Source organism: Lipophrys pholis (assembly GCF_963383615.2).
Source record: "Lipophrys pholis genome assembly, chromosome: 9".
Lineage (NCBI taxonomy): Eukaryota > Metazoa > Chordata > Actinopteri > Blenniiformes > Blenniidae > Lipophrys > Lipophrys pholis.
Window position 1 is genome coordinate 22,212,114 of NC_137639.1, and position 26,688 is coordinate 22,238,801.

At 43.0% G+C, this 26,688-nt stretch overlaps 1 protein-coding gene across 1 annotated transcript in view; it reads right to left on the reverse strand.

Annotated features, from left to right (window-relative positions):
- Positions 1-17,928: 17,928 nt before the first annotated feature.
- The window catches only part of grin2db (glutamate receptor, ionotropic, N-methyl D-aspartate 2D, b), a gene marked incomplete at both ends in the record, with an annotated part of 34,600 nt that continues 25,840 nt past the window's right edge, over positions 17,929-26,688 (reverse strand). Inside the window, 2 exons of the mRNA XM_080471661.1 lie at positions 17,929-21,126; positions 22,717-22,952. Coding sequence (XP_080327787.1) covers positions 17,929-21,126; positions 22,717-22,952 — 3,434 coding nt within the window. The remainder of the gene's footprint in view (positions 21,127-22,716; positions 22,953-26,688) is intronic.

Below are 26,688 nucleotides of genomic sequence, written 5' to 3' on the forward strand. Positions count from 1 at the left end.
TTAGAGCCTGCATCCTCGCTCCTCTTCCTGCCTGCCCTTATTAACAATTAGTGCAATTTCTGAAGAAAAGTTTGATAATGTGTGGCTAATATTTGTGAGTCTATAGAGAAGGAGATGTACTGGAGGGGGAAAAGTGTAAAATAGGTACAGTCGGAGAGAATATGCACTACTAAATGATAAATGAAACACCAACAGTGATTTAATGAATAAATAAATATGCCTAAAGCTAAAAGAAACGAATACATTGATATGATGTTGTTTTAGCAAAGATACAAAAAGAAATCAATCTAAAAAGTGGGAAACAGCGGGAAAAATATCATAGAGCTCAATAATAAGTAAATAATATAATAAGGAAAATATAGCAGAGAGGGCATTAAAACGTGATACCTGAATTTGTGTTGGTTCTGAAGAAAAGACCAGACCAAAAGGCGCTTGTCTTCTTTCCTCCTCCTCTCTTCGTCCGGTTCACTTCAAACGAAGGGCTGAAGTGTCACACCTGTAGCTGCTCACCTCACAAAGAGAACAACAAACACAAAAGACCCCAAAAAGCAGCAGCGACCAGAGAAGAACCGGCCTCCCCAAAACAGAAAGAAAAAGTCAAACTTATTTGAACAAAATGAGTTAGCAAGAAGCGCGCTGAACGATTTGAGCTTTCGAGGAACCAAAGAAAGAGAAGTGAAGTGGTATATATCCGTTAACCCACAGGCAGGGTGAGGAGGAGGACGAGATAGAGAGGTGGTATTCTCTTTCCAAGATTGATTCTGTTTTTACTAGGAAGAGGGCGAGAGATTGAGCAAGAAAGAGAGAGAGTGAAAGAGAGAGAGGGAGAGAGAGAGGGAGAGAGCAAGAAAAAAGAGGAAGAGGGAGAGGAGAGAAAGATTGAGGGGAATAGGCAGCGATTCATTTTAAAATCTGGGTTACTTCTCTCAGGAGAGGGTGAGGGAGGTAGAGGAAGGAGGACGGAGGAGACAGAAGCTGCCATTTTGCCACCACCAATACAGTTTGGACAAGCAAGTGCCAACTGTCTCTCACTTCCTCTTGTGCCAGACGAAGGGAAGGGAAGGAAAGAGAGGGAAGAGAGGGAGCATCAAGTCTGGAAGAGGAAACAGCAGAGCGCTTCAGAGACAGAATGTTCAACAAATAACTTGGTTAGACAAAACATGATGTGTGAAAATAAAGTGGAAGCCGCAGCGAATCCAAACAACCGAATTATCAACGGGCCTGTAAGTCAAACAGCTCAGTTAACATGATCTTCAGAGTGGCCACAGCATTTCAATGTTAGATCAGAGCGACATGATAACACTGCTCCACTCGGCACTGAAACCAGGTCAGCTCAGCGTGATGGGAAGAGTAGTCTCCATGAGAGAGAGAGAGAGAGAGAGAGAGAGAGAGAGAGAGAGAGAGAGAGAGAGAGAGAGAGAGAGAGAGAGAGAGAGAGAGAGAGAGAGAGTCTGTCTGTCCATTGATTTCCAACACTCTGTCAAGGACACACACACACACACACACACACACACACACAAACGAATTAACCTCAACACACCCAGAGTGAAAAATCTGCCGCTATATTTTTTTTTATGGAAAAAAGATAACAAAAAAAAACCTTGTACTTTAAATCAGAGGTTATTTATGTTTCTGAAATGTATTGCTACTTAAAAGTAATACGAAATGTATTGAATTAGTATGGTTCACCCCTAATGACAGTAAATGTTCTTGTACGTGAAGTGGCTCAGTCAGTCATTAACACATTAATTCAACTTGGTAAGGGAGGATTATATAATTAAACATGCAACTTTAGTTGTGTTCATCTCAGTTCGTTCCAACGTTTGAACACATCTCATTTTGTGAGCATCTTTCCTGTTCGATTTGAATAAATGAGCACATTTGTAGATCTTTTCAATCATGTTGTTTTTACTGACCAGTATTTTGGTACAAGCCTTGAGGGCTAATCACAATCTCCCTGCGGCCTTCCCCGTTGTCCACGGACATCAGTTTGGCTTCATCTGGCCTAAATGATGTTAAATATTTCAGCATGCTATCACAGCATAATTGGTGTTTTCCCTTAGATGAGGTTATGTATAGACCAAAACAGCAGTTTTTATTGGAGCATGTACTTATACATACACCTGTCAAGAGTATCAAAGGTGTCCTGAGACGAGCTGAAAAAAAGGACAGACACCCCCTGTAGAGCAAAAGGGCAAAAACTCACTTGATCTTGATCTTTCGGTTGAATACAGACTGTCTAAGTGAGGCTTCATGACCTTTCGGGATTTGGGAGGTTCTAAGCAGATGGTGTCAAAATGTTACCACCGGGTAGCTTCTGGACAAGCATTTACAAGTAGCCACTAAAGTGCTTTTTATCCTCCAATCTCTGCTTTTTTTTTTCTATCATTGAAAAGCAGAACTAACCAAGAGATGAATTGTTCATCTATCAATAAGAAACGTGGGCTGTGGGATGTGCCACAGTAATGTAAAGGTCCACAGAACAAAATGTTTCCAAGACTTTATCTTTCGTTGGGGTGAAAAATGCTGTCAGTGTTGTTCAGGGATACAGTTACATTTATTCACATGAACTGCCACTCAAACCTCTAGGGAACAGTGTGACATTTCGGCAGATATTCACTTTCTTGTTGAGAGATACAAGAGAAAATTGACACCACTCTCATGTCTGTATGGAGAGAAAAAAAAGGAGCTGGACCAAGAAGCCAGCGAGCTCGGCTCGGTGGAAACACTGGAAACAGTGGCTGACCACAAGCCTGGCTCGGTCTGATAGGGGCAAAAATCACCAACTTGAAAACTTGTAGGCCTTTGAAACATGTGAAAAGTTGTTTGCGTTCGACAAACCAAGTGTAAAAAACGATTTGCTGCTTTTTTGACGGGTCAAGTTGCCAGGCAACCAGCGCAGGCTTGGACGAATACAACATGTTAATGAGTGCGCTTCGGAGGAGCAGGTAGGAGGATGTGTATTTAGAGAGTAAGTTCAAGCAAACTTTCCTCTTTTGGCTTCAGATGTCAGAAGTGGTGTTTTTCTTTACATTAGACTCTCAGCAAAATAAAAATAAAATAGACATATCTTTATAGATAATAAACCGCCTCTTTAATTGCAACTGTTTGAGCTCTTTGACCCCCAAACGGGAGTTGAGCCGCCATAATCTGACAGCATGAACAAATGCTTGTCCTCACAATGTTGTTAACACAAATATATGCACACACAATTAATCACAGTCCATGTGTGCATGCGGTCTATGGACGATCCTGGGAGAGGGGAGCAGCAGGCAGGAGCCGAGAGGCAGGCAGGCAGGGGATGGAGAGGTGGATTGGAGTGGGACAGAGAGACTGAGAGAGGGAGCGAAGGGTTGAAGGTCTAATTAATGGAAATGTAGGTTATTAGTCTCCTGATGAGGACACTGGCAGAGAATTAATTAACAATTATAATTAGCAAGATTGTTAGAGAGCAAAATGGTGTCAGGCAGCAAGATAAGAGTGAGCTAGCGTGTACAAAAGTGTGTGTGAGGCGATCATCATGTCTATTTGAAAAAAAACAAAAAAAAAACAGCTGTGTGAACATGCTCTATCTGACAATGATATATGTCATTTCAGCATTAGTCATGCAGAACCAGCAGCTGATTGGAAATGATAGGGGCTTTCCTCCGCACAACGTGCCAAAAGGCCTTTCTCTGCAGAGCTGCCCTCAGTGTCTTCATTTTCTGGCCCATAAGACTCACGCTCTTCATCGGTCTTATCTTGGGTGAGTCATGTATTTGTTCTGTTGTTACAAATAAATGAGAAAGATGTCCTTGTATAGAGAGCGAGCGAGAGAAAGAGAGACAGGGGCACGGAAATATGAGCTGCAGACCGTGCACTCTTCAGTAATCAGTGCATTGAAAAACTAAACACATAAACGGCGCACAATGCTCCCTCTCCACGTGGCGTGATGAGTAAGCACTTGTGGCTCTAAAGTGTCTGTATCAGTGTGCTTTTGCATGCCTATCCAAGCATGCTTTACAGTGTTTGATCGCAGGCCATAAAAGTGAGCTGGTGCGCAGCGAGCCAATGATACATTAAGGCTGTAAAGTAAGAAGATGTTCTCACATGGCAGTGTGAAAAACACACAGATTTGGACAGTGTGATTAAGAGCAAAGGGAAAATGTCATAAAACACGGCAAGAAGTAAAGACAAAAGGAAATATCAGGGAGACGTGTGACCGGAGAAAAAAATGATGACAAATCAATGACAAAGACTCGCCCAGAAACCACAATCTTTTTCTCAATTACTTCCCTCGCACTAGCTCACGCTGTCTCTTTTCCCTCCTCAGTCTACAGATGGCCATCTTATTATTTCTGACCATGGTTTAATGAAACAGAAAATTCTCCTCCGATAGAATCTTTTTTGGGGGGGAGCAATCAGCACTTTGCCAATTACATGCATCCATTATTGTCTAACGAGTGCTCGCTCGCATCAAGCAGCGACTTCAACCTGGCTGGCTTGCTGGCTTTCTCTTCCAATGAAATTAAAGTAAATTGACTTGCCTAACTGTTGTTTGCGAAATCAGGGGAGAAGTAGTGTCTGAGGTAATCATATCTCCCTGTTAAATTTGTCTCCTCTGAACCAAATGGGCTCTGTTTGCCTGTATTGGTTTTCTGTTGGGGAATGCTTCTATTTGCTTTAATTTTTTAATGAAGAGTGGTCCGCTGTGTTTTTGGAAGAGACCAGAAAACCGCCACGACAGTCAGATGAGACATTTGGCAGGCGATTAGGGTCTGTCAACATGGCCTACAAACGCACAGAGCTGAAGCAAATAAGCCTGCTTTCCATATTTATTTGACTGCTGACCCACCTCTCATTGCAACAACAAATAAAGCGAAAGCAGGAAGCCATACGGACAAACACAGACTGCGGTGGGGCTCAAATTAATTCGGTCAGGTAAAGTCATGACCCGGGAGGGAAATATGCAACCATCTAAGGATGCAAGGTGTCTTACACTGAGATTTAATGATATGCCATGTCGCACCATCTTTTGGGTGTGATTTTTAGGGTGGGATATGGTGACTCTACATCACCTCTAGTATAGACATGCCCCCATTTCAGCTGAATTATTGTTATTGCAGGGGTTATAAAATCAATGCTCCTCTCAACAGTGATTAAAGCTACTTCACCAGCAGACCAGACAAGACACATCAAATAAAGCAAGTCTGCACCTTTTACTGCTCTCGTGAAAGTCACATTATCGACTCTACGATGATCAGACGTGGCATGTATACTTTAGTCTTATGCTAAACTTAAAGTGCCACATTTAGGTTGATGTTAGGGTTCCTGAAGAAATTCTGAATACTATTGGAATCTGCAGACAATTACGACGGGCCTTCTTCAGAGTGCAGACCTTCGTCAACGCCACATTTGTTTCCGCTAGCATGATAGCTATTAGCTCATATCGACGCAAACTTGGTAGGTCAGGTAGTTACATCACTGTGTGAAACACTGAGCAGGGAGCATTTCCATGGCAACAGACGCTGATCTCCTTTGATTTCCATGAGGTGCCTCTCTCATCCGCCAAGTATGGGAAATGTTTTTCACGTTTTGTTTTTTTATTTATTCGGAAACGGTTAGCCGCGAACATCAAAAAATCGAATCGGTTGTTCCTTGGATGATGACAAATCATCCCAAAAAATTTCATGCAATTCGAGTGAGGAGTTTTTGTGAAAGGTTGGTAAAATACATACATACATGCATCCATACAAACCAATAAATAAATAAGGAAAACATAACCTTCTCGGCCAACTTCGTTAGTCACCCAAATTTCATGGTCACCACACTTTTGCTGGCAAAGGTAATAAATACATGCAGATGAAAACATAACTTTCTCGGCCCAACTTTCATTTGCGACGGTAACATAAATGAAGGTTGGTAGGTTGTTAATTAAAAGAGACCTGCCGTAGTCATACCTGCTCTAGTGTTGACATGCAGCCATTTCATTGCAACATTATGTTCGTGCAATCTATTTATTGTTGGAATCACATCACTTTTGTGACAAAAGGTGTTGATGTGCATTCTTTCAGCCTGTCAGTATTGAGCTATCACCGATTGGCCGACAACATGACAGACCACAATAGTCATTAGCGAGCCATGAAGTTGTCAACGCAGTGGCACGACAATGCACAAAGTTTTCAGCTGTCTGTTTGAGGATCATATTTACCTTTTAATATAAGCTGCTTGACTTTCATGTCAGGATTTCACACAGTGTTCTGGCATAGGAGGAAGTCTGGCTGCACTGTATACATGGAGGAGTGGATTAACTTTGAAACGCAATTGATTATATCTGACCTAACAAGTTCACATGTACTTTTAGAGTCCACTACAGTCTGTTTAACTCAATGCCTGAGAAAAACAACTATATAGCTTTGAAAAAGGGGTCAAAGGAAGTTAGCCATTTTTATTTTACAACCGAAGACAACTGAGCTGAGTCTGTACTGTGAAGAGAAAGCAAAAAAAAAAAAAAAAAAAAGATCAAAAGAGACAACAGAAGGTGACCTCACTTAATTTTTAAACCATCCTAGCTCAGTTTGAGTTTTACTGTGAAGACTTTTCAAAAGAATAGGGTGCACTATTTGGGACGGGTTGTTTTTCTATACCAAATGCAAAACAAACAAATTAGTGACTGAATGAATGCCAGAATAACATAATCACAGTAAACCTTACGTGCTGGATCCTGCTGCCTTTATACAGTACATACAAGCCTGGGAATGACATCCTGTAGACATTTCTTCAACAATTACAATTGGTGAGTCATTGTTTTCCCCCATTTACGGCCCTACTCCACTACAGCATTCCTTTTTTTTTTTGTCATGTTCAGAATGTAATGCTATTATAATAAAAGGCATTACAATGTGTTATGCTTGTCTTATGGTGATTTTTTTTTGGGCTGTGTTTCTGTTTGCTATTCCAGGCGAAAAAGCCATTTATTTGCTTTGAGGTAGGCCTCTGATAGTCTATTTGTGTTGCTTCTAACAAGCTGGCCATTTTCCTTTGCTCACTTATCCATCATTCACTTTGAGACTGTAGTGAGACACATTTAGAAGCAGCATGAATACACATACAGGTGCTACCAACTCTGCACCTCGGTGTAAAAAAAGGAGTTTGTACGTTGTAGTACATCAAAATTTAGATTTGAATGTTCATGTGACATGAACTAATCAAGACACTGATCAAGAAAATACACAGGATTATTTAAATTTGTATTGTTTGAGTATATAGCGACACAGACTGGGTTAATTAGTTATCTGTCATGCTCACACACTGAAGAGATCATCACATCTCTTTCCATTAAAACAGAGGGATAATTTGGAGTTATTTGTAAGTTATCATTTACTGGTCCTGAACATTAAATGAGATTTTATGTGACCCCTGCATTATGTTAATCATTATGTTTCTCAGCCTGAACACACATCACATGTGCAATTTATCTTATGTAGCTTTTGAGTGGTGCAGAATTCAACTGACAAGAGAGTTATTTGTATTTTATCTACTTTCTTTATTTTATAGAGAAACACAGATTCAGCTCTCAATGGGTGATGACTGAGTTCGAGGCCTTGAGCGTAATGAGTTTAGGACCGTAGCCAAGCCAGTTGGTCATCTGTAACATGAGTCAAGCAGGCATGTGTGCCGAAACATAATACTATTCACAGTATGTGCAAAATACTAACAAGAAGTCAAAGCCTCAGCTGTGAGCTGCAAAAGCTTCCTTACTGCTGCCGTGAGGCAGAGGAGGCTGTGAACAAAATGTGCTCAAGGGCAAGGATGAAAGTACAAGGGCAGGAGATTCAGGGTAAGAGGGGTGATGGGATAATCAGGCAAGAGGAGGACAAGGTAAAGTCTGAGGATATCTTAATCTTCATCCCAGTTTTCTAGGATAAATTCCCTTTGGGCAAAGTGTCATTACACTCGCGCAGGCACGCGGAGACAAACAAGGAAATTGTGTGAATAATTATTGTGTCCTAGATGTTGGGGTTTCTTCAAATGCACTGACCGCACACTGCAGTGAAGTCGTGTTCTGTTGTTGTTATTGGTCAATTTGCAGTGACTCTTTTCTTTAATTCAGAGCTATTCAGTCTTCTTACTTTATATTCTAACTCCCAGGCCTTACTGACAAACAAAATCCCTATGCTTGTAAACACCAATTGTGCACAAATAAAGAAAAAGAAAATAGACATTTAGATTGGTGCTGAAATGATTATTCCACTAATTGTTCAGTTCATCCACTGAAAAATAGTCAGCAACTATTTTGACAATGGATCATTTAATTGCGCAAGCCAAAGCAAACTGTCTGAAAAGCTCCAGCTTCTCAAATAAATGCCTTTGTTGCTTTCCCTCTATCATATCGTTATGCAAATGAAAAAGCAATGAGTTTTGGACTGTTTTCCAGACTAACAAGGCACTTTAAGACATGACCGTAGGCACTGGAAAACTGAGCCGACCACTTTTACTTCATTAAAAACCAAGCAATTAATCTAGAGTATATTTACAGCCCTTATCTACATATTATGGTGACATGGTCAATTCCTGCATTCAATTCTATGTTCCAGAAGTGTTTCGGCATGAGCAGAGTGGAGAGCGACAACAGAAAATACAGTATGTGCTGTTTCAGTGTGGATAACAGTTCGAGTTTGAGCATACACAGAGCTGCTGGTAAATCAAAATAAAGCGGACAGCTTTGCATTAAAAATGGTATTTGCATTAGTGTGTAAACACACTCTTTGCTCATTAGCATTACAACAAACTAAATAATCGCGGACTGCAACAAACAGTTTTGGGTGGGACTGTGTAAAAAAATCATGCAAAAATACTATCATTGAAACACACACACACACACACACACACACACACACACACACACACACACACACACACACACACACACACACACACACACACACACACACACACACACACACACACACGGTGTGGTATCAGCTGTGGGTCAGTTAGCTCATTTGTCCCTGGTCTTGGCCCAGTGTGGCTCATTGAAAATGGAGAAGGCAGAGATTGGCTGTGTATCTATGGGGGAAAAAAACCCTGCAAGATGAAAGGATGCTTGGATGTATTTTTTTTTTTTTCAACTTTAGAGATCAAGCTGATGAGTTGTAGAACCCTGCGGCGCTGCACACATGATAAAAGAGAAACACAACACCCTTTCCACATGTACTGTATACGGATGGGAAAGGTGTGTGCAGAAATGCACATATGGATATGAAAAATAGGAATAAAAGATAGATATTACACAACATTCACTACACATTAATGTGCACAGACATTTCTATACACACGTATTATCTAAAAGGCAGTTACAAAAGAGCAGTGACAATGAAGGAATCATCAATGAATGCAGCGGAAAGAGGAATCCACTGGGAAGACAGAGTGATTTTAAAGAAAGGATAACCAGTGATGGAGTAAGGCAGAGTATAGATGAAATGACAGAGTCAGTCAGAGGAAACACAACTGAAAGAAAATCAAAACAGAAAGACGAAGGGAACCGGTTATTGGAAGAATACTGAAAAAGATGGAGGGTGGAGCGGTGCGGGAGCATGAGGCCAGTGCACCGCGTAGCAAGAGATGACACTAGTGTCATTAGAGGGGGAGAGAGGGGGAGAGAGAGAGAGAGAGAGAGAGAGAGAGAGAGAGAGAGAGAGAGAGAGAGAGAGAGAGAGAGAGTGTGTTAAGCCCTGCACCGCAGACATGCGTTACAAATCCCCAGGGAGCCGGTGACAGATCAGTACAGGATCAATCTGCTGCACCTCAGCAGGGACGCAACACTCTCTTTCCATTCCTACACACCATCCTTGAGGAGGCGTGTGTGTGTTGTTATACTATATGTGTGTGAGTGTCTGTGTATGTGTGTGACCATGAAGCCACTGAAACTGGAGTGACTGGGGCAAGGGGGTAAGAGGTTCAACCAGGCCCCGGACATCTGGCTCAGATATTCATCAACAGACTATATGGATTTTACAACACCAAGATAAAAGCATATTTGAGCAGCGTGCACAAGATGTGATGTATGTTTAATCAAATAGAAACTGTGTTCCTGCATTTTATATCCTCGAAAGCAAACTTCATCACTGCAGGCATCTAAGTGTAGCCAGCTTTAAGATAAACCACGGGACACAATGCAAGTGATGGAGATCCCAGAGGAGAGATCGCAGATCAGTTTACCCCCTCCAATCTCCCATCAGAGTCATTAGAGAAAAAAGCATAACACTGACCTCAGATCAGTGTTTGGGGACACTCATCATCCAACTGCCTGTAACTCAATCTTATTAGAGCGTTAAGTCATTACTGCATGTACACACAGAGGCCTCACAATGCAATTAGCCATTAGCCCATCACACTGACAAAGCATGGCTAATTAGCAGATCGCAGGCGCACAGGGAGCGGAACAAAACATATTTAAGACCCCCTCAACACTATTGCAAAATATCATGTGTCAGGTGCTGTTTGGATGTGTTTGTATACTTGGCTGAGCTGTATTTATGAATAAATTTGAAACTTTCAGAACCAGATAAGAGATTCTGCAAAAAAGATGATGAAAGCTACAATTATTTGGAATTCAGTTTCATCTAGCTTGTGCTGGTTTCCACCCTAGTTGACTCTTTTCCTAAAATAATGAATTCTGTCCATAAAGTTTTGAACAGCCACAACAGAACAACAAAAAAGCAGAATATTATCTATGCAAATATGTCTTCATACACAGGCAAACTGCACAGGGGGGGGGGGGGGGGGGGGGGGGGGGGGGGGGTCATGTCTGTTTAAAATTCTGCCCTGATCAGCAGAAACTGTGTGTTCAGATAGGGATCGAACAGACTTGTCCACTGCTGGGTGAAGCTTGGAGTTGAGACAAAGTGTTAGGTGTGTTGCTCTTTTTGAAGGCGAGAGGAGTGAATTATGTTAGGTCAACTCTGGCCGGATCAAAGCAAAAGTCTGACAAGAACCAAGAAACCTCTGAGAAAAATGTGCAAGCAAGCAAGCCTGCACACACACACACACGCACACACGCACACACACACACACACACACACACACACACACACACACACACACACACACACACACACACACACACACACACACTTTGGTAGAGGACTGCCTGTCAGATTGTCAAAGAAACTCCTCTCTGAGCTCTCTGCAAATTTACTTTGAAGGAGTTCTCACTGAGCAATAGCTTGTGTGGAAAATAGTGTCACAAGATAAAATGCACACACGTACACAAAAACACCTACACACACACACACAAATGCCACACTGCACAATCAAAATCTCAAAGCCTCTTTTTTATAATCACATTTGTGACATAAGAATTGGAAGGAAACACAGCACCACTGGCATTAATTAAAGAGAATCATATTTTATGAAGCAATTCTCAGGAAGTAAGTGCAGCACTGACCCTCCAGCCCCACCCCAGACAGACAATGTCAAATTAACTAACACATTTAAATTAGGGCTTAGACCAGACCAGTCTGGGCTAGGAGCAACATCACCCTAATAGCAACCCGCCTTAGCAACCCGCAAGTAGGCCTGTAGTGTTGGCAAGGTTACTAGAGCAGAACTGGGCCTTGTACAAAGCTGAAAACACACACACTCTGGTTTCTGTGGGTATATGTGCCCTGTCACTGATAAGTTTTTCATGGTGCAACATGCGGGCCCAGGACCTGACAAGCAGAAAGTGTGATCCCCCTGTATTTCCTTGATATAATTCATGGCTGAATTCAGCCAATGAGGACCCTGTTTAAACTCTGGAGGGCCACACGTTTTAGTTCCCAGGTCACGGGCCGAGAGAGAGAGAGAGAGAGAGAGAGAGAGAGAGAGAGAGAGAGAGAGAGAGAGAGAGAGAGAGAGAGAGAGAGGATGAGCTCGAGGCTTCATCGGGATCTCTTACAAACTCAGGCACTAGACTAGCCTGGAGCACACTGTACTAGGCTGGACTGGACTGTTTGATGCAAACATATTGAACAAAAAAATTTGATAAATCAAAGCAGATAAGGACAACAAGGTAAATCAAAGGAACAGCAAGTCTGCAACATACAACAAATTGAACGCGACCACTGGAAATGGGAACTGATGGATCAGAACAGGCAGGACAGTGCAAAGCAGAGCGAGGGACTATACAGCAAACTCAGGAGAGAGGAGAGAGAGAGGGGGGGGGGGGGAGGGAGGGAGAGAGAGAGAGAGAGTTCAAATAAGCAGAACAGTTATTGTGGAAGTACTTAACCTCCTTGGATCTCCAAACTGAACTTCGTACAAAAGACACATTCACAAAATTGAAGTAGTGTGTGTCTGTGGTGTGCAATGTGTTTTCACAGCCCGGCATGCGCCTGTGTGAAATGATCAGACAACTTGAGGCAATGCTTCAGACTGCAGCTTTAGTGAGGGCGAGTGGAAGATGTGGATCATTGCCTGAGTGATGTGTGCATTCTGTGTTAAATATGCATGCACAGCTGAGTATGTATGGATTTTTTTTTCTGCAGATGAAAAACAAGACAAGGAGAGGGTTATGGAATCATGCTGCAGTAGTATGTTCATGACCTCTGCACATGCAGTACACATACGTGTCAACAGTGAGGCACACGCATTCAATGTTAGGTAGTGTAGGCAAGAACATACACTCCTGTTCTGACTGGTTTCCGGCTATCAGTGATATGACACTTTGGCGATAACATGAGCAGCAGAAACTGATGATTTAGAGATTAGGTTATCAACACTATGTTCACTCATAGCCATTTCAAGCCACACCAGTCCAGACTAGATCAGCACTGACTGCAGACATGTCACTGCCATGCTCCCCCTCAGCACTCTTTCAAAGTGATTTGTAAAAAAATATCTCACTTCCCGGTTTATGAAGGTCGGTACTGCACAAGGGGAAGCAAAGCAGATCTTTGACCAGTAGGGGAGACCAAGGGCTCTTTGATATACTGTATCTCCATTTCAACTCATCACACTGTTACAAAGCTCATACCAACAGAAAGCATACAGTCTCAGATATACATGTTATATTCATTCGATCTTATCTTTTTTTCTGTACTGATTTATAGGATTATTATTCTACACTATGTGGGGAAAAAAACATTGCACTACATTTTATCACAAAAAACTAATTGATTTCATTATGTTCAATGATTCCAAGTTAAATACATAACTTCAAATGATGGCCAATGTGAAACAATCTTACAAAGGAAATGTCCAACCTAAACTGGACTCAAGTGTCTCTTGGGCCTGCTGGTTGTGAACTGGATCCTGAGGTTTATCTACTATAGAAGGATCTGGAGTTTTTAGATTATGCTTTAGCTTGTGCCTGCTTTTTAGTGTTGACCTTCCTACAGCTCAGATTGAAAATTAATCCCAAATACAGAAAAAGTTTAAACTTTGAACTTGTATTGATCCTTGGACATGGTTGTTCAATCGATTTCAACTACAACTAATGATTTTCTGCTTTTAAAATTGAGATTTTCACTATGAAATCCAATGAGTCAGTTTCACCATTTGTTTGCCGTATCTTACACCACTGGTTTGAACAATTCCCACCCTCTCCAAGCTCTGGTTCCTCAGGTCGGGTCTCGATATTAGAAAGTGTTTCATTCTGGTTTATCTCTGACATGTGATCTCTGGTGATCCAGATAGTTGAGCCATTAGATGAGGTATATCCAAACACTTCACACAGTACTCTCACAAGGCTGAATGTATTATTGTTATATTCTTTAACTAGAGAACCATTATTTAAAAAAAAAAAACTAAGATGTGATTTTTTTTTACTTTGAATGTAAAAGTCAGTAGTAATAGTAAAAATATTAACTCTGTGACAAAAAGCCCTGGTCTTCCTTACATTGGTCAAAGTGAAGGACATTATGCTATATTACCCAGCAGGCACCAGGTGGTGGCGGTGCAGAGGACACCATGGCAACGCCATGAAAATACCATGGCAACACCATAGCAACTGTGGCCCTACTTGCTCGCTGGTGGTGTGGTGCAGCCCAGACTTGCTACAGTGGTGTGGTCGTCAGATACACACTTCAGTCACATCAGTAATAGTAACATTGTTCATTAATTATTTCACCAATCAATTAAGTGATCATCATCATCATCAACAATCAGTCAAAAGGAGCAAGAACACAGTATCTACTGGTCTCTGTTTTTTGCTAAGTGAGAGATGGACGGTGAAATGAGTTGACTTCAGATGAAAGTGAACAAAGGAAAAAAAAAACTAAGGTTAATGCATGGGTTAATTAACAAAGAGATGTGGTCATCATGTTATATAACTTAAAAAAAAAGTAAAGGAGGGGGATGTTTACAGCTTGTTAATGGAAACCAGAAGAAATGAGCTGCAGAGGAGCGCAGCGGAAAGCAAAAGAGACAGCAGGCTGCGTGAGAGACACACACGGATGTGTTAAAGCAGCAGATGTGAAAAACGTAATGTTAGGTAGTACTAGAGGAGTGACAGACTGATAGCTATAGTAGATACAGATGAATAGAGAGTTTTGACTTTTACTTGTCTTTTTTGTCACAGGCACTAATGTCTTCACAGTCATATAGGAGGAATCAAAATTCAAAAATGATTTCAGTGTCTAGAATCGCTACAAAGCTAAAACATTTAAAACTATTTCATCTAACACTTCCTCCAAATATACCAAACTTAACTAATATATATATATATACCTGTATGTATATATATGTATATATTTATTTGTACATATATATTTCTTTATAGATAAATGATAGAATTCAAATGATATTTGAATACAATAAAATATCTCAGTTAAATCACAGTATAACATGGTACATTCTCAAAAACATAGTATATTTTAATATATTCTTTTTCTCAGCATAAAACAAAATAAATTAAACAAACAAAAAAACGGCAGAGGGTTTTTAAGAGTCACTTCTGTTCATGCAGTCACAGACTTAAGTATTAGCGCCTCAATAGAAATCAATAATGCTCAATGACATACCAGGTTTAAGCCCTGTTGGTTGGTGGAAAATAACTGTGTTCTACTACAAAGAAAGCCGTCAAACTGTTTCCCATGTTTCCACGGCTGGGGTGCAGAGTACAGCGAGCTTACTACCTCTCTTGAAGGTGGCTGTCCTGGGTCCTAAGCATTTGCTAGAATTGAACTAAAAAAAAAAAACCCTCCCACCATAAATCTTTGAGATTTCATTCATCTAAACATGCAATGATTTTGGGGCTCTCTCCAAAGGAGGGGAAACGTCAAAAGCATTTCTCTAAAAACAAAGATAGATTGTTTCAAAAATAGCCCCACGCAGACTTAGAAAAAAGCAATCCATGTGCAGATAAAAGATACAGTCTGGCCTCATTTGAAAGGCAAAAAGGAGTTAAAAAGGGGAACGTGAGAAGGTCGACTAACCCTTCGATCTGTGACGACATGCACAAACACAACGCACAGCCCCTCACATCGCAGGTCAACCCCAACCCCGACCTCCTTCTAGCCATTATCAACAGCATCCAAAAAACTACAAAGTCTAAAAGTAGGTGTTCTTTTGCTACATCATGTCAAAGCTACATTCAACTACAATAGAAGAAGAGCTGGGCTGTGGCTGGTCTTAGTGTGAGAGATGAGGTGAATATGCTGACTGGAGAATGTAAGCACTGCAATACTGGCACAGTTTACACAGTAGATGGCTTTTGGCACAGCTCACAGACGGTACAATGCTACAAATTACTACTCTCTCTTACACATGTAGCATTTCGTATCAAATTGTTCATATAGAGTCCGGTAGTGGCGGTAAGTTATTACAATTACTGCTGACCAAATTAGAATAAATCAATCCCACACATTACAAAAAAAACCCAACTCAATATATGGAACATTCTACTTTGGTTCATCTCAATTTAAAATAGAGGAACAACTACAGTGTATTGATGCAAAAAGATGTGCCGTTGCATCCCTGTCACATTGAAGGTGGGAATATTGCTCAGAGTCAAACAGTCATCTGATAATCTTGATAACAGGAGTTATTACTGACTGCATTCAGTGAAGTCTCAGCTACTATATGTGCACCTCAAAACATTCACAGTATAGCATTCAGTCCTATTTGTTAAAAGGAAATAATCGAAGCAGACTATTTCCTTAGCACAAGTGTCTTGGTACTTAGTTATTTGAACCTTGGTTACAGTGAATTTGATCAGCAACATGAGTTGACACCAATAGAATGAATATCAGCAAAATATATTACCTGGAGATTGTGCATTTACAACTGTGGCACATATGTCAGAAAAATACAATGAGGAATTGTGCTTCATATAATCCATCATCTAAAACCTCTGCCAAAGTACACGGTAGCAGCAAAAAATGTTATACCAAGAGAGCTTTTAACAATGTACATAACTCGATTGCAATTCCCCTCAGTCTCTCTGAATAAATTCTGATGTCCACTTTCATAAAATTAATAAAGTTCATAGCTGCACATCCCTTGCTCAGTATCATGTAGTTACAATGATTAAACTCACCAGCAACCCTGTTGCACAACTGTCTCAAAAGCCTATTTGAATATTATGCAGCCATCTAGTGCCAATTACAGATATTGCACCAATCATCTCCTTGATCCACTTACATGAGAGTGAATTATGTGTTGTTCATGCGTGGAAAGGAAAGATGGGACTTGATCAGTGAAAAAAAAAATACTTCAAAACCAATTGTGTTTAAAAGCTCTTGAGTGAGAATTTGGCACTGCTATTGAGTCATTCCCACTTCCAACACTAGCCACATCCAGCTTCCTCTTTGTTAAAACACTAAATACAGTCAGAGAAATATATTGATAGAATAAAAAAGAGGGAATGAGGAGAAAGGTCTGAATAAGAAAGTAAATAAAAGACAGACATAAAAGAAAATCTGCTACATGTCTTTTTTGTTCTTATTGTTACTTCTCTTTTTAAAGTTCAGTTTTTTTGTTCAAATATTTTGATTTTCAACTGTGTTCAAGTTCTGGTTGCACCAGAAGTGACATGACAAGCTCCGACAGGGCAGAGGACAAGAGTTTCTTGTTCAATCTGATTGGTTAAAAGGGTTTCTAGTAAAATATGACATCACGTAGATGGTCCTGGGGCAGAGCTAGATGGGTCGGTGGTGTCATGAGGTCAAAGGGCAAATAAGTAGCACTGTCCTCACTGCCCAGTGAAGAGTGATCAGGCAGTGCATGAGAGAGGTGACTGCATTGCTTTTCATATCAATTGATTTACAAAAGGGGAAGAAGAGGGGTACTCTCCATCACCATGAAGCAGTCCACAGGTCCAGTTCAAAAGCCAACAGCCAATGAGGATAGGGAGCCAGACTCTATTGACCAAACACTGGCATCTTTTCAGAGAAGGTGGGTGTCTTCTCGTCCCACCGAGGTGTGTTTTCAAAGCCAGAGGGAGGGAGACGTTTTGAGCATATTATCAGTGTGCGTGTGTGTGCGTGTGTGTGTGTGTATATATGTGCAGACATGACATCATTACTCACAGATTGGAGACTACTGTTATCCACAGTTGTTACTCGGGGAGGGTAGGAGAACTGAAGATGACATCACAAAGCTCATCTCTGAGCAGAGGAGAAGTTCTGGGGCTGCTGTCCCCGGTGTAGCAGCCTCACCTTCACTCTCGTCGTCATGGGAACCATCCAAAGGGATGTAGCTCACCCTGGTGTGGCGTCTCACAGTCGCCCTCACTAGAACGCGTACAATGGAACGGGTGGCAGCTGTGTTGTTGTCACACATGGCCGTGCTAGCAAAAGAACTACTGTCCACATCAGTTCCTGTAGTGATGGTTGCTAGTTGATTACCGACGGTCACCAAGGCAGCCATATCTCTGGTGTTGTCCCTGGCTCCAGCTGCCGTGGCACCACGGTTCTCGGTAGCAGTGGTGCTCGCTCCCACGTCTCCCTCTCTCCTCTCCCCCTGTCATACCTCACTCTCTAGGCTGGAGAAGTGGGCCGACCCTCGACGTGAGCAAAGGCTCTTGGCTTTGAGTGGCAGGTGGGGAGAGTAGAACCTCCGTGGCTGTGGCACAGAGCGCAGTCTCTGATACTGGAGTTTGGCACTGGCTGAAGCCTGAGCCTGGGCCTGGCTGGCCATCCCTACCCCTGCTGGTGGTGACACAGAAGATGATGAGGGAGGAGGTGGGATGGGCATCGGGAGGGAGGTGGGAGACATGGATGGCTGCTGGGGTGGCGACGGCGAGGGCTGAGGTGGATGGTCTGTGGGCTGTGTGCTGAGGCTGAGGTTAGACTGGCTGCCTGATTTGGCCTGACTAGGATCTGGCTTAGGGGGCAAAGGCTTGGGTCGAGACCCCCCGCTGAAGCTGTGGCAGTGGGGGAGAAGCTCTTCCTGGCTATGGGAAAGCACTGTGGTGCCTCTCTTGGAGTGGGATGTGTGTGAGCGGTTGTGAGGATGTGGATACGGATGGGGTTGTGGGTAAAGGCTACAGGAACACATTGTTGCCCTTGTTTCTTCCCCTCTTTCCCTAGATCGCCCTTTGTTCTTCCCTCCTCCACTTTTCCACTTTTTTTCTCCCTTGACAGGAATCTTGTCCATTGACCAGTATCGTCTAGGTGGAGGGAAAGCTGCTGGGGGTGGTGGCCACTGGGAACCCAAACCCCCACTCCCTCCCCCCGAACCCCAACCGACACCCGGACCTGATCCCCAAAAATCCGTACCAATCCATCCCTCAGCCCGAGTTCCCAGTAAGGAATCATCTCGGCTGTTGATGCTGCCGCCTTTTTCTCTCGAGGGGTAGGTACCAAAGAACCAGCCTCCACCACCTATACCTCCTATTCCAGTGCTGCTCCCTCCAGGTCCTCCCTCCCAGTATCTCTCAAAACGACCAAACTCCCCTGATGAGCCCTCATCTGAGTAACTATCGTCTACTCTTGCCCTGTCCCTCTCTGATTCAGAGACTGCTCCCCGACCAGCCCTTCTTCCCCTTTCCTCCCTCACCCTATCCCTTTCTTCTTCTTCCTCGTCATCATCGTCATCATCATCATCATCTTCTGAGTCCCACTCATGGAAGGATAGTCCTTCTCTGGTCTGTGCTTTCTCTTTTTCGTAATGCATTAACAAAGGACGGCGCTCGCCGAGTCTACCACTATCATCTCTCTCTATCCCACTACTTCTTCGCCGCTTGGATGATGGAAGGAGTGGGTGGAGGGATGTTGCAGGCGTATTAGAGCTATCTCCTCTTCCATTCACCCAAAATTTGACAGAGGCAGGAAATTTGTGTAGGTTGGGATAACGCTTACTAGGGGTACGATGTCTGGAATGAGAATGTGAGGACTTGGGACGCCTCTCCCTGCTTCTGCTGCTGTCCTCATCTTCCCTGTCATTGCCATCCTCCCCTTCCCTCCTGCCTCTATCCCTCTCACCTTCCCAAGAATCCCGCCCCTTCTCCCCAAACGCACTCCGATACTGGGCAGAAAACGAAGAGTAGTCTTGTATTCCACCGTCTCTGTCTTCTTCTCCCTCTCCTTCCCTCTCTTGCTCTACATCTCCCTCCTCTGGCTCAGAACGCTTTCCTCCAGTTGATTTCTTTCTCTTCTTAGTCTTCAGTGCCTTTTTCTTCTTCTTTTTCACCTTTCTGCGTTTTCTCTCTCTTTCCCGCTCTCTTTCTCTTTCTTCCCGCTTTTTCCTCTTTTTGTTCTTTTTCTTTTTCTTCTTCTCTTTCTCTTTTTCTTTTCTTCTTTTCTTTTCCCTTTTTAGCCTGTCAGCTTCTCCACCCGCCCCACTTCTCTCTCTTTCACTCCAGCTCGCCCACCACTCTTGGAGTTGCGACAGTTGGCTTCCCCCTCGTTCCCTCTCTCTTTCTCTTTCTCTGTCACCCCAGGATGTGCGTGGTTTCCTGGGGGGTATGGGTGGTGGCAAGCGGCCGTGACTGAGGGAACGAGGCCGGATGATTGAGCGTTCCCTCTCTCTTCCTCTCCCTAAAAGGAGACTTGACTCTTCTGTCAGCTCCTCATCATCATCATCATCCTCTCCATCCATCCCTCCAGTCCTGTCTCGTGTGCTCCTGGATGAGCTGTAGGAGTAGGTGGGAGAGGTGGAGCGAGACGACGAGGCAGATGAAGACGTGGATGTGGACGACGTGGTTGACGAAGAGGATGAGGACGTATAGTGCAAGGATGCAGAAGGGGAAGGTGGGGTATAAGAGGGGCTGAGGGGTACTGGCACTGGAAGTGAGAGCGGGGGAGAGAGGGGGCGTGCCCTCCTCCCTCCTCCCTCTCTCACGCCATCTCGTGCTCCTCCCCTCCGCCCCAAGGGCAGAATGTTCTCATACAGTGGCCCTCCAGGCTCTTTGGGCTTCTTGGGCCTTCGCTTCCTCCAGAAGGATGAAGGGAGAGGGGGAGAGGGATGTGGCAGCGGGGGTGTAGGAGGCAGAGGGGCCTGACTCTTAGGAGGCAGTCTGGGAGTACCCAAAGGTTTAGCAGCCCCTTTCCCCTGACCTCCGTTGCCACTTCCCACCACCCTCTTCCCCACCCCGTGGTCCATGCCCTTCTCTGAATAGAAGGCCACACTGGCTGGAGGGGGTTGGGGGTGGCCCCTTGGCATAGTCTTGGGGGTCTGGGACCCTGCCTGCTGCTCCATGCAGGGCCCCAGTCCCTCAGGGTCAATGGGACCATAGTACCTTTTATAGCCATCAAGCCCCCCACCCCCTCCAGCAGTTGAAGCCCAATTTGGTGGGACTTTCTGAGCAAAAGGTCCAATGTCAGTAATGGCCCCCCTTACAGCCATTGGATTGGTGGTTGTAGCAGATTTGGGCAGCCTCCAGCGATCCACCACTGCCAGTCGGCGGTCTGGCCGGGGCAGAAAGGTGGAACAAGGGAGGGGTGCACCTGCAATGGGGGTGTTGGAGGGACCCAGTGTTGTTCCAGAATGCACCACGGTGGGAGGAGAGCCTGGTAGAGGCGATTTGTAGACAGGCTGTGGTTGCTGCTGCTGTGGCTGTTGCTGCTGTTGCGCCATGGCAATGGTTGGGTTTGACATAGTTGTTGAGACAACATGTGACTGGGATGGAACAGTAACCATTGCAGTGTGATGATGCGTGGGCAAAGATTTAGCTCCACCTGGCGCCGTTTCATCCTCAAAGCTACAGCAGCTATACATGCCCTAAAACAAAGAAGAAACCAACACAAAGCACAAAATCACTTTCCAAGTGAGTAACACCATGATAAAAACTGAACAGTATTTTTGAAAATAAAAATGGTGGTTTAAAGATGATGCAATAAAAGACTCGAGAAATGGTAACAAGATGCAAATGTGATGTTTAAGTGCAAAGGAGACACAATGTGTCTGTGCAAGATAGGAAGCGAGAAAGCAGACTGAAAAAGAATGTAAATAATAAAAGAGCAATCCAAATAACTTTCGGTTTTCAAAAGAACTGCAAGATTGCTGTTTTCAGATAAACACCCAATACTATTTATAGAACAGTTGTGCATTGTGTGGTTAATGAAATTGCATACATAAATTACAACACCAGTAGAGAAAAACACTAAATTGTCAGAAAAGCTACAATAATCGCATGCATATGGTGCGGGTAGTTTCTGTCAAGGTCACTGTCAAAGGAACAGGATATCCTGGGTGTGAGCGGAATTGAATTTCAATTAATCTTCCGAATTGACTGAGTGGAATTGAATTGACCCCAGACCTCAGACTTTCTAACACTTAGACTCAGTAACGGATAAGGGCGCACATAGGCAGGAACACACAGGCTCACACATGTGTTCATTTGGACACGTGCACAGCATTCTAATTACTACTGCTTTCCTGGGACTTTGAGAGGCACACAAAAATGGGTTTTATTAATAGGGATTCATTTGCAAAAATAGGATGTCGTACTTTAAACAATGGTTTTATTAGACAAGACAGCGAATTGTTTTTCCTTTATAATTACATTAGGATCTAATTTACATTCATGAAAGAGGATGGTGAGTGGAGGAATATTCAGCACGTTGCAATCTGCAACCTCACCATCAGATGTCACTAAGGTTAGGTTCACTCTTGTATGGTTTGGTCCAAGTAAAGCTAACTTAGAGGGCTGTATTAATGTTTTATATTTGCTCCACTCTGAACACTTCAATCCAGATTCTGGTGTGCACCAAGCACACACACCGAAACTGTTGCAACCATAGTATACTTCCATTGAAACTATAGTTCTGTACAACTGAAGTCTGCATATAGCTAAACACAAGAAATGAAGCCCAACATTGCAGTAGAGCTTAATTTGGTTTTCCAACGGACAAATTTATGTTGATGTTTACATTCATTCATTATTTCATTTAAACTGTAGGTGGAATATCAGCTGGTAAAAATACCACCACAACAATCCTATACACTGCATTTCATTTAGCCATGCACGTGGCATTGTTGTGGTAGTTCTGAAAGGTATGTCACAAAAATACTCCATCACAGAGGTCTACAGGCTTTCTGTTCACATCTTTTATTCTGCTGTTACAATGTCATACTGTGTATGTGGAATAGAATGGATTGCTAACTTTCCTTTTTATAGCTTTGGTTTGGAACAAGGAATTGCTCAAATGTGAACGGAGCTCTAAACTACAGTAGTTATCTAAAAATGTATCCGCGGACATGTGTGAAACATGCAACATCCAGAATGGCAACAAAATGAAATTTTGAACACAAAATGAACAAAAAATATTTGGTGTGTTGATGAAAAACTTCACAAAGAAAATTACTTACCCTGCTGATTGCTAAGAGGAAGTCCAATTTGCCAGAACTCGTGGCCATGCAGTGGCGCAGCTTCCAGTAGACTAAGTGTTCCCAAGCAAATACCAGCAGACTGAGGCCCATAGCCACCAACAGCATGTAGAAGACCCCAGCCATGTTGTCAATGTCCAGTTTACTGCTCATCACTTCAATTTTGTCATTATGGCAGATACCTGACAGCCAAAGGCGCTCCAGCATCTCAATTTCATCTGGAAAGAGAATGAGTAGGGTTCGAAACGGGGAGGATAGGGAAATGAATTTGGTCAAAAGGGGGTAGGACAGTAGGATGAAGGGAGAAATCCAAGAAAATATTTTAAAGAATAACGGCAGAGGTGTTTAGTCCCCAACAACAAAGGAAAGTTAGACAAAAATCTGCAAACAATAATGGGTTAATAAGATGAGGTGAGGTACATTAGTTGTTACATGGACTGAAGTTAACCCAAATAAATGCTGATCCGATTAATTTTGCACCAAATAAACACTTCAATCTGATCCTATTTGCATAATGCAATTGACATTTTGATCGGATCGGAGGAGGTGGTGTAGTCTGGGTTTTGATGCAATGATGGTCCGTGTAAACAGTTCACCGGGTTAATTTCTACAGTCGGAACTTTAACCTAAGTTCACCTAACGTCATGACGTGACCATGAATGTACATGTCATAAACCATAAACACATCTGATTCTTTAATCGGAAAGAATTTAATCTGATAGACAAAAAAAGTAACCATGTAAACGCAGCTACTGTTGACTAGGATTTATATCTGATGGTCATTTAGGCAGGCAGGCAAGCGGACAGACAGGAAGACAGGTCGACAGACAGGTGTAATAGGAGACAAAAGGAGACTGAAATCCTAATACTAATCACAAATAACAAGTCTGAAGGTGTTTGTACATTATCCAAGGTGACTCCTGAAGGTCAAAGGTCAGTAATAAAAACCACTGCTCCTAAGTAACAAAGCGAATGGAGACTGAGACAGATAGGGGGACAGAGAGTCCAAAACAATGAAACAGCCCTGAGAAGTAAAATGGCATCGACAACCTAATCTCAACATTGTAACCCAGAGTAAATGAGCAGAGGAGTAGAAAGAGACCAGGAGCCACTGTCAGATGGTTGGATAAACCAAGCAAGCATGGGAAAGCGGGAGCAAGAGGTAATGAGAGAGTTAGGAAGAATGGGTTATAAAGAAAGAGAGGGAACAGTATTCTTTCTCGTGTCAGGAGAAATGAGACAGAAAGGGGGTGTTAGACTTCGCTGGAAGAAGGGAAACAGAGATGGCAAACGAGAGGCTGAGATTGTGTCATTATGACAAACAGTAGACCACTCCTCCAATTGGAGGCGGATTAGAGAAGAGGCAAATGTATGGAGGGGGGGTGAGAGAGTGTATGAGTGAGAGTGAGAATGAGAAAGTGAGTGAGTGAGAGTGAGAAAGAGAGAGAGAGCGAGAGAGAGAGAGAGCTGAAAGGAAAATACCAAAACATAGGAAGTGAAAGATCATAATCATTTAATTGTGCTGGAGGGATGGTCAGAATCTCCATCAAGGTGGTAAGCTCTTGGGGATTCAAGATTCCCATCTATTAACCTACAAGGAACCAGGCAAGACCACTTTATACACAACTCTGCCTTTTCAGGTATGATCTAACTGACCCGGCAGATTTGAGCTTCCCTTCTGAACCTGTGAAAAGCTGCAGGGGTTGCGAGTTTAACTGCATTGATGGACAGCCATAAGATGCAGTTCAGGATTCAACAGGCGTAGCATTTGTTGAACCTTTCTCATGAAGGAATTTTGTAACCCTTAAACAATAGCAGGATGAACAGCACTGCAAGAGCCATGTGCGTAGGTTGAATAACTGTAGATTACATCTTCTGAACTATTTCAAATTAAATGGTCGAGCAGGGCTTTAATGCAAAGAAGTAACACATCTTGCAACACCACACTGATCTGTGAAAACTCAAGCTCTTGCCTTTCCATTTGCGCCATCATTAGCTCTGCTTGCGCAGCTTAGATGAAGCTGATCCAGTCATCTGTGTGATCTGGATAATGTGTCTCCTGTAGAACATCATTAGCCAATCAGCCGTGGCCTACAGTTACAGCAACAGATGGACACAGTGCTACGGCAGCACGCTGGCAGAATCAGGAAACAACTCCTTGTCTCAGGTTTGCCCATGTATCCATACAGTTCTGTGCAAAAGCTCTAGGCTGGGGTAAAATAACACTACTTATCCATCATATAACACCAGGAGTTTATTAAGAACTCTATTCTCCATTTAAAGAACAAGGTAGTCCTGCAAGTGATGGTGTGGCTTCCACAGAGCCTAGATGTTAAACATAAAAAGGTTTACATGAAGCGACAAGACTATGAAGCTTACTACATCAGAGTATATCTATTCTCAGTTCCCCGTGATGTTTTGAAACAACCACTGTGAAAGACTGATACTGCTTTGAATGCAAAGAGTAGTCACACCAAATGCTGATAGCCTCTGACTAATTCACTTTCTGATTTGCATTAGCGAATTATTCTTAAATCACTCTTTCAGGTTTTTCATCCATATCACCATGAAGATTTTGCACAGTATTGTATACACCAAGACACACAAGGTCTGTTTTTTTTTTACTTCAGAGTCTAGTCTCACTACGGAGGATTTATTGGTGTCATTGACCTTCAGTCGCAGCTGTGCGCCCAAACAGAAGCCTGATGTGAAAACAGCAAGTGTCTTAGTAAAGGCTACTGATAAACAGGCAGTCTCCTCTCCCACTTCCACTCCACCAGTCTCAGCTGAATCCTTTCTCTGAGTCCTAAGTCTCATCTCCTGCTGTTGCTGCCATTTGACTTCTGGTGATTCATCTTGTGCTTCTTCGTCTCCCTCTTTTAAATCTCTCTCTGTTATCGCTGTGCCCATTTCTTTTCACCCCTTAGACCTTTGTGATGGCAGTTGTCTCTACTTTTCAGTCACAGCCAGCTCATGCCTGCCAAATCTGACAGGTGTGTCAAATTCACACTCCACCTATGTTGTTCCTGGCAGGTCGGGTCAGGTAGAGCTGGCAACACTGCAAACACGGAGCTGGCATGCACTACAAAGACACTATTTAATAACGGAAACTGTGCATGCCTCTGTGTGTGTGTGAGTGCGTGTGTGCGTGTTGTGTGTGTGTGTGTGTGCGTGCGTGCGTGTAAATGTACCAGTATATGCATGAACATAGGCTTTAGCAGTATGCCAAATGTGGCAAGATGCCAGACATGTCCAGAGACAGTTGTTGAGCAGTAAACCATGACCTGTACAATCCTGTGCTTTTATCACAACATGACAAACCTCCCCGCGTTCATTTGCAAGATCTTGGGTAAAATTAAAAAAAAAAGGAAAAGAAAAACACTCTGCCAGCCAAGAACTGACCCAGCTTCTCACATTTTTAATATCTACTCAATGAATAATATATCCTTGAAATCAAAATTATGATACTATGCAAAAAAAATAGAAAAGGATCTGATAAGGGGGAAAGAAATCCGGCTACTTCCGCAGTTTTGCCTTTATCAGGGAACAAGTTGTAGTGAGATCAATGGACCATCTCTTGAAGCTCTGCTATGAATCACCAGAGGCAGCAACAAGGAGAACGACACACTAACAGAGTTAAGAAAGCAGTGATTAACATCTCCAGTGCTCTTCTATCACGTAACGCGATTGCAAAATGATGGGACTCGACACAGCATTGCTACAATACTGATGTAACACTGTGACATGCCTTAGCCCAGCTGAAGGTGTGATGCTGAGTTCTTGAGCCGCAGGGTGATTGTGGAGATGCAGCCTTTAAGGGCATGTTGAATGTGAGCGAGGCTCCCCCCCGTTTACTTCTCTCTACATCCAAACAAACTAATCCTCTTCCTTAGTAATCCACTCCAAAAAATGCCTGCCGTCAACTACAACCTTCAGCATTCAACACCAGCACAG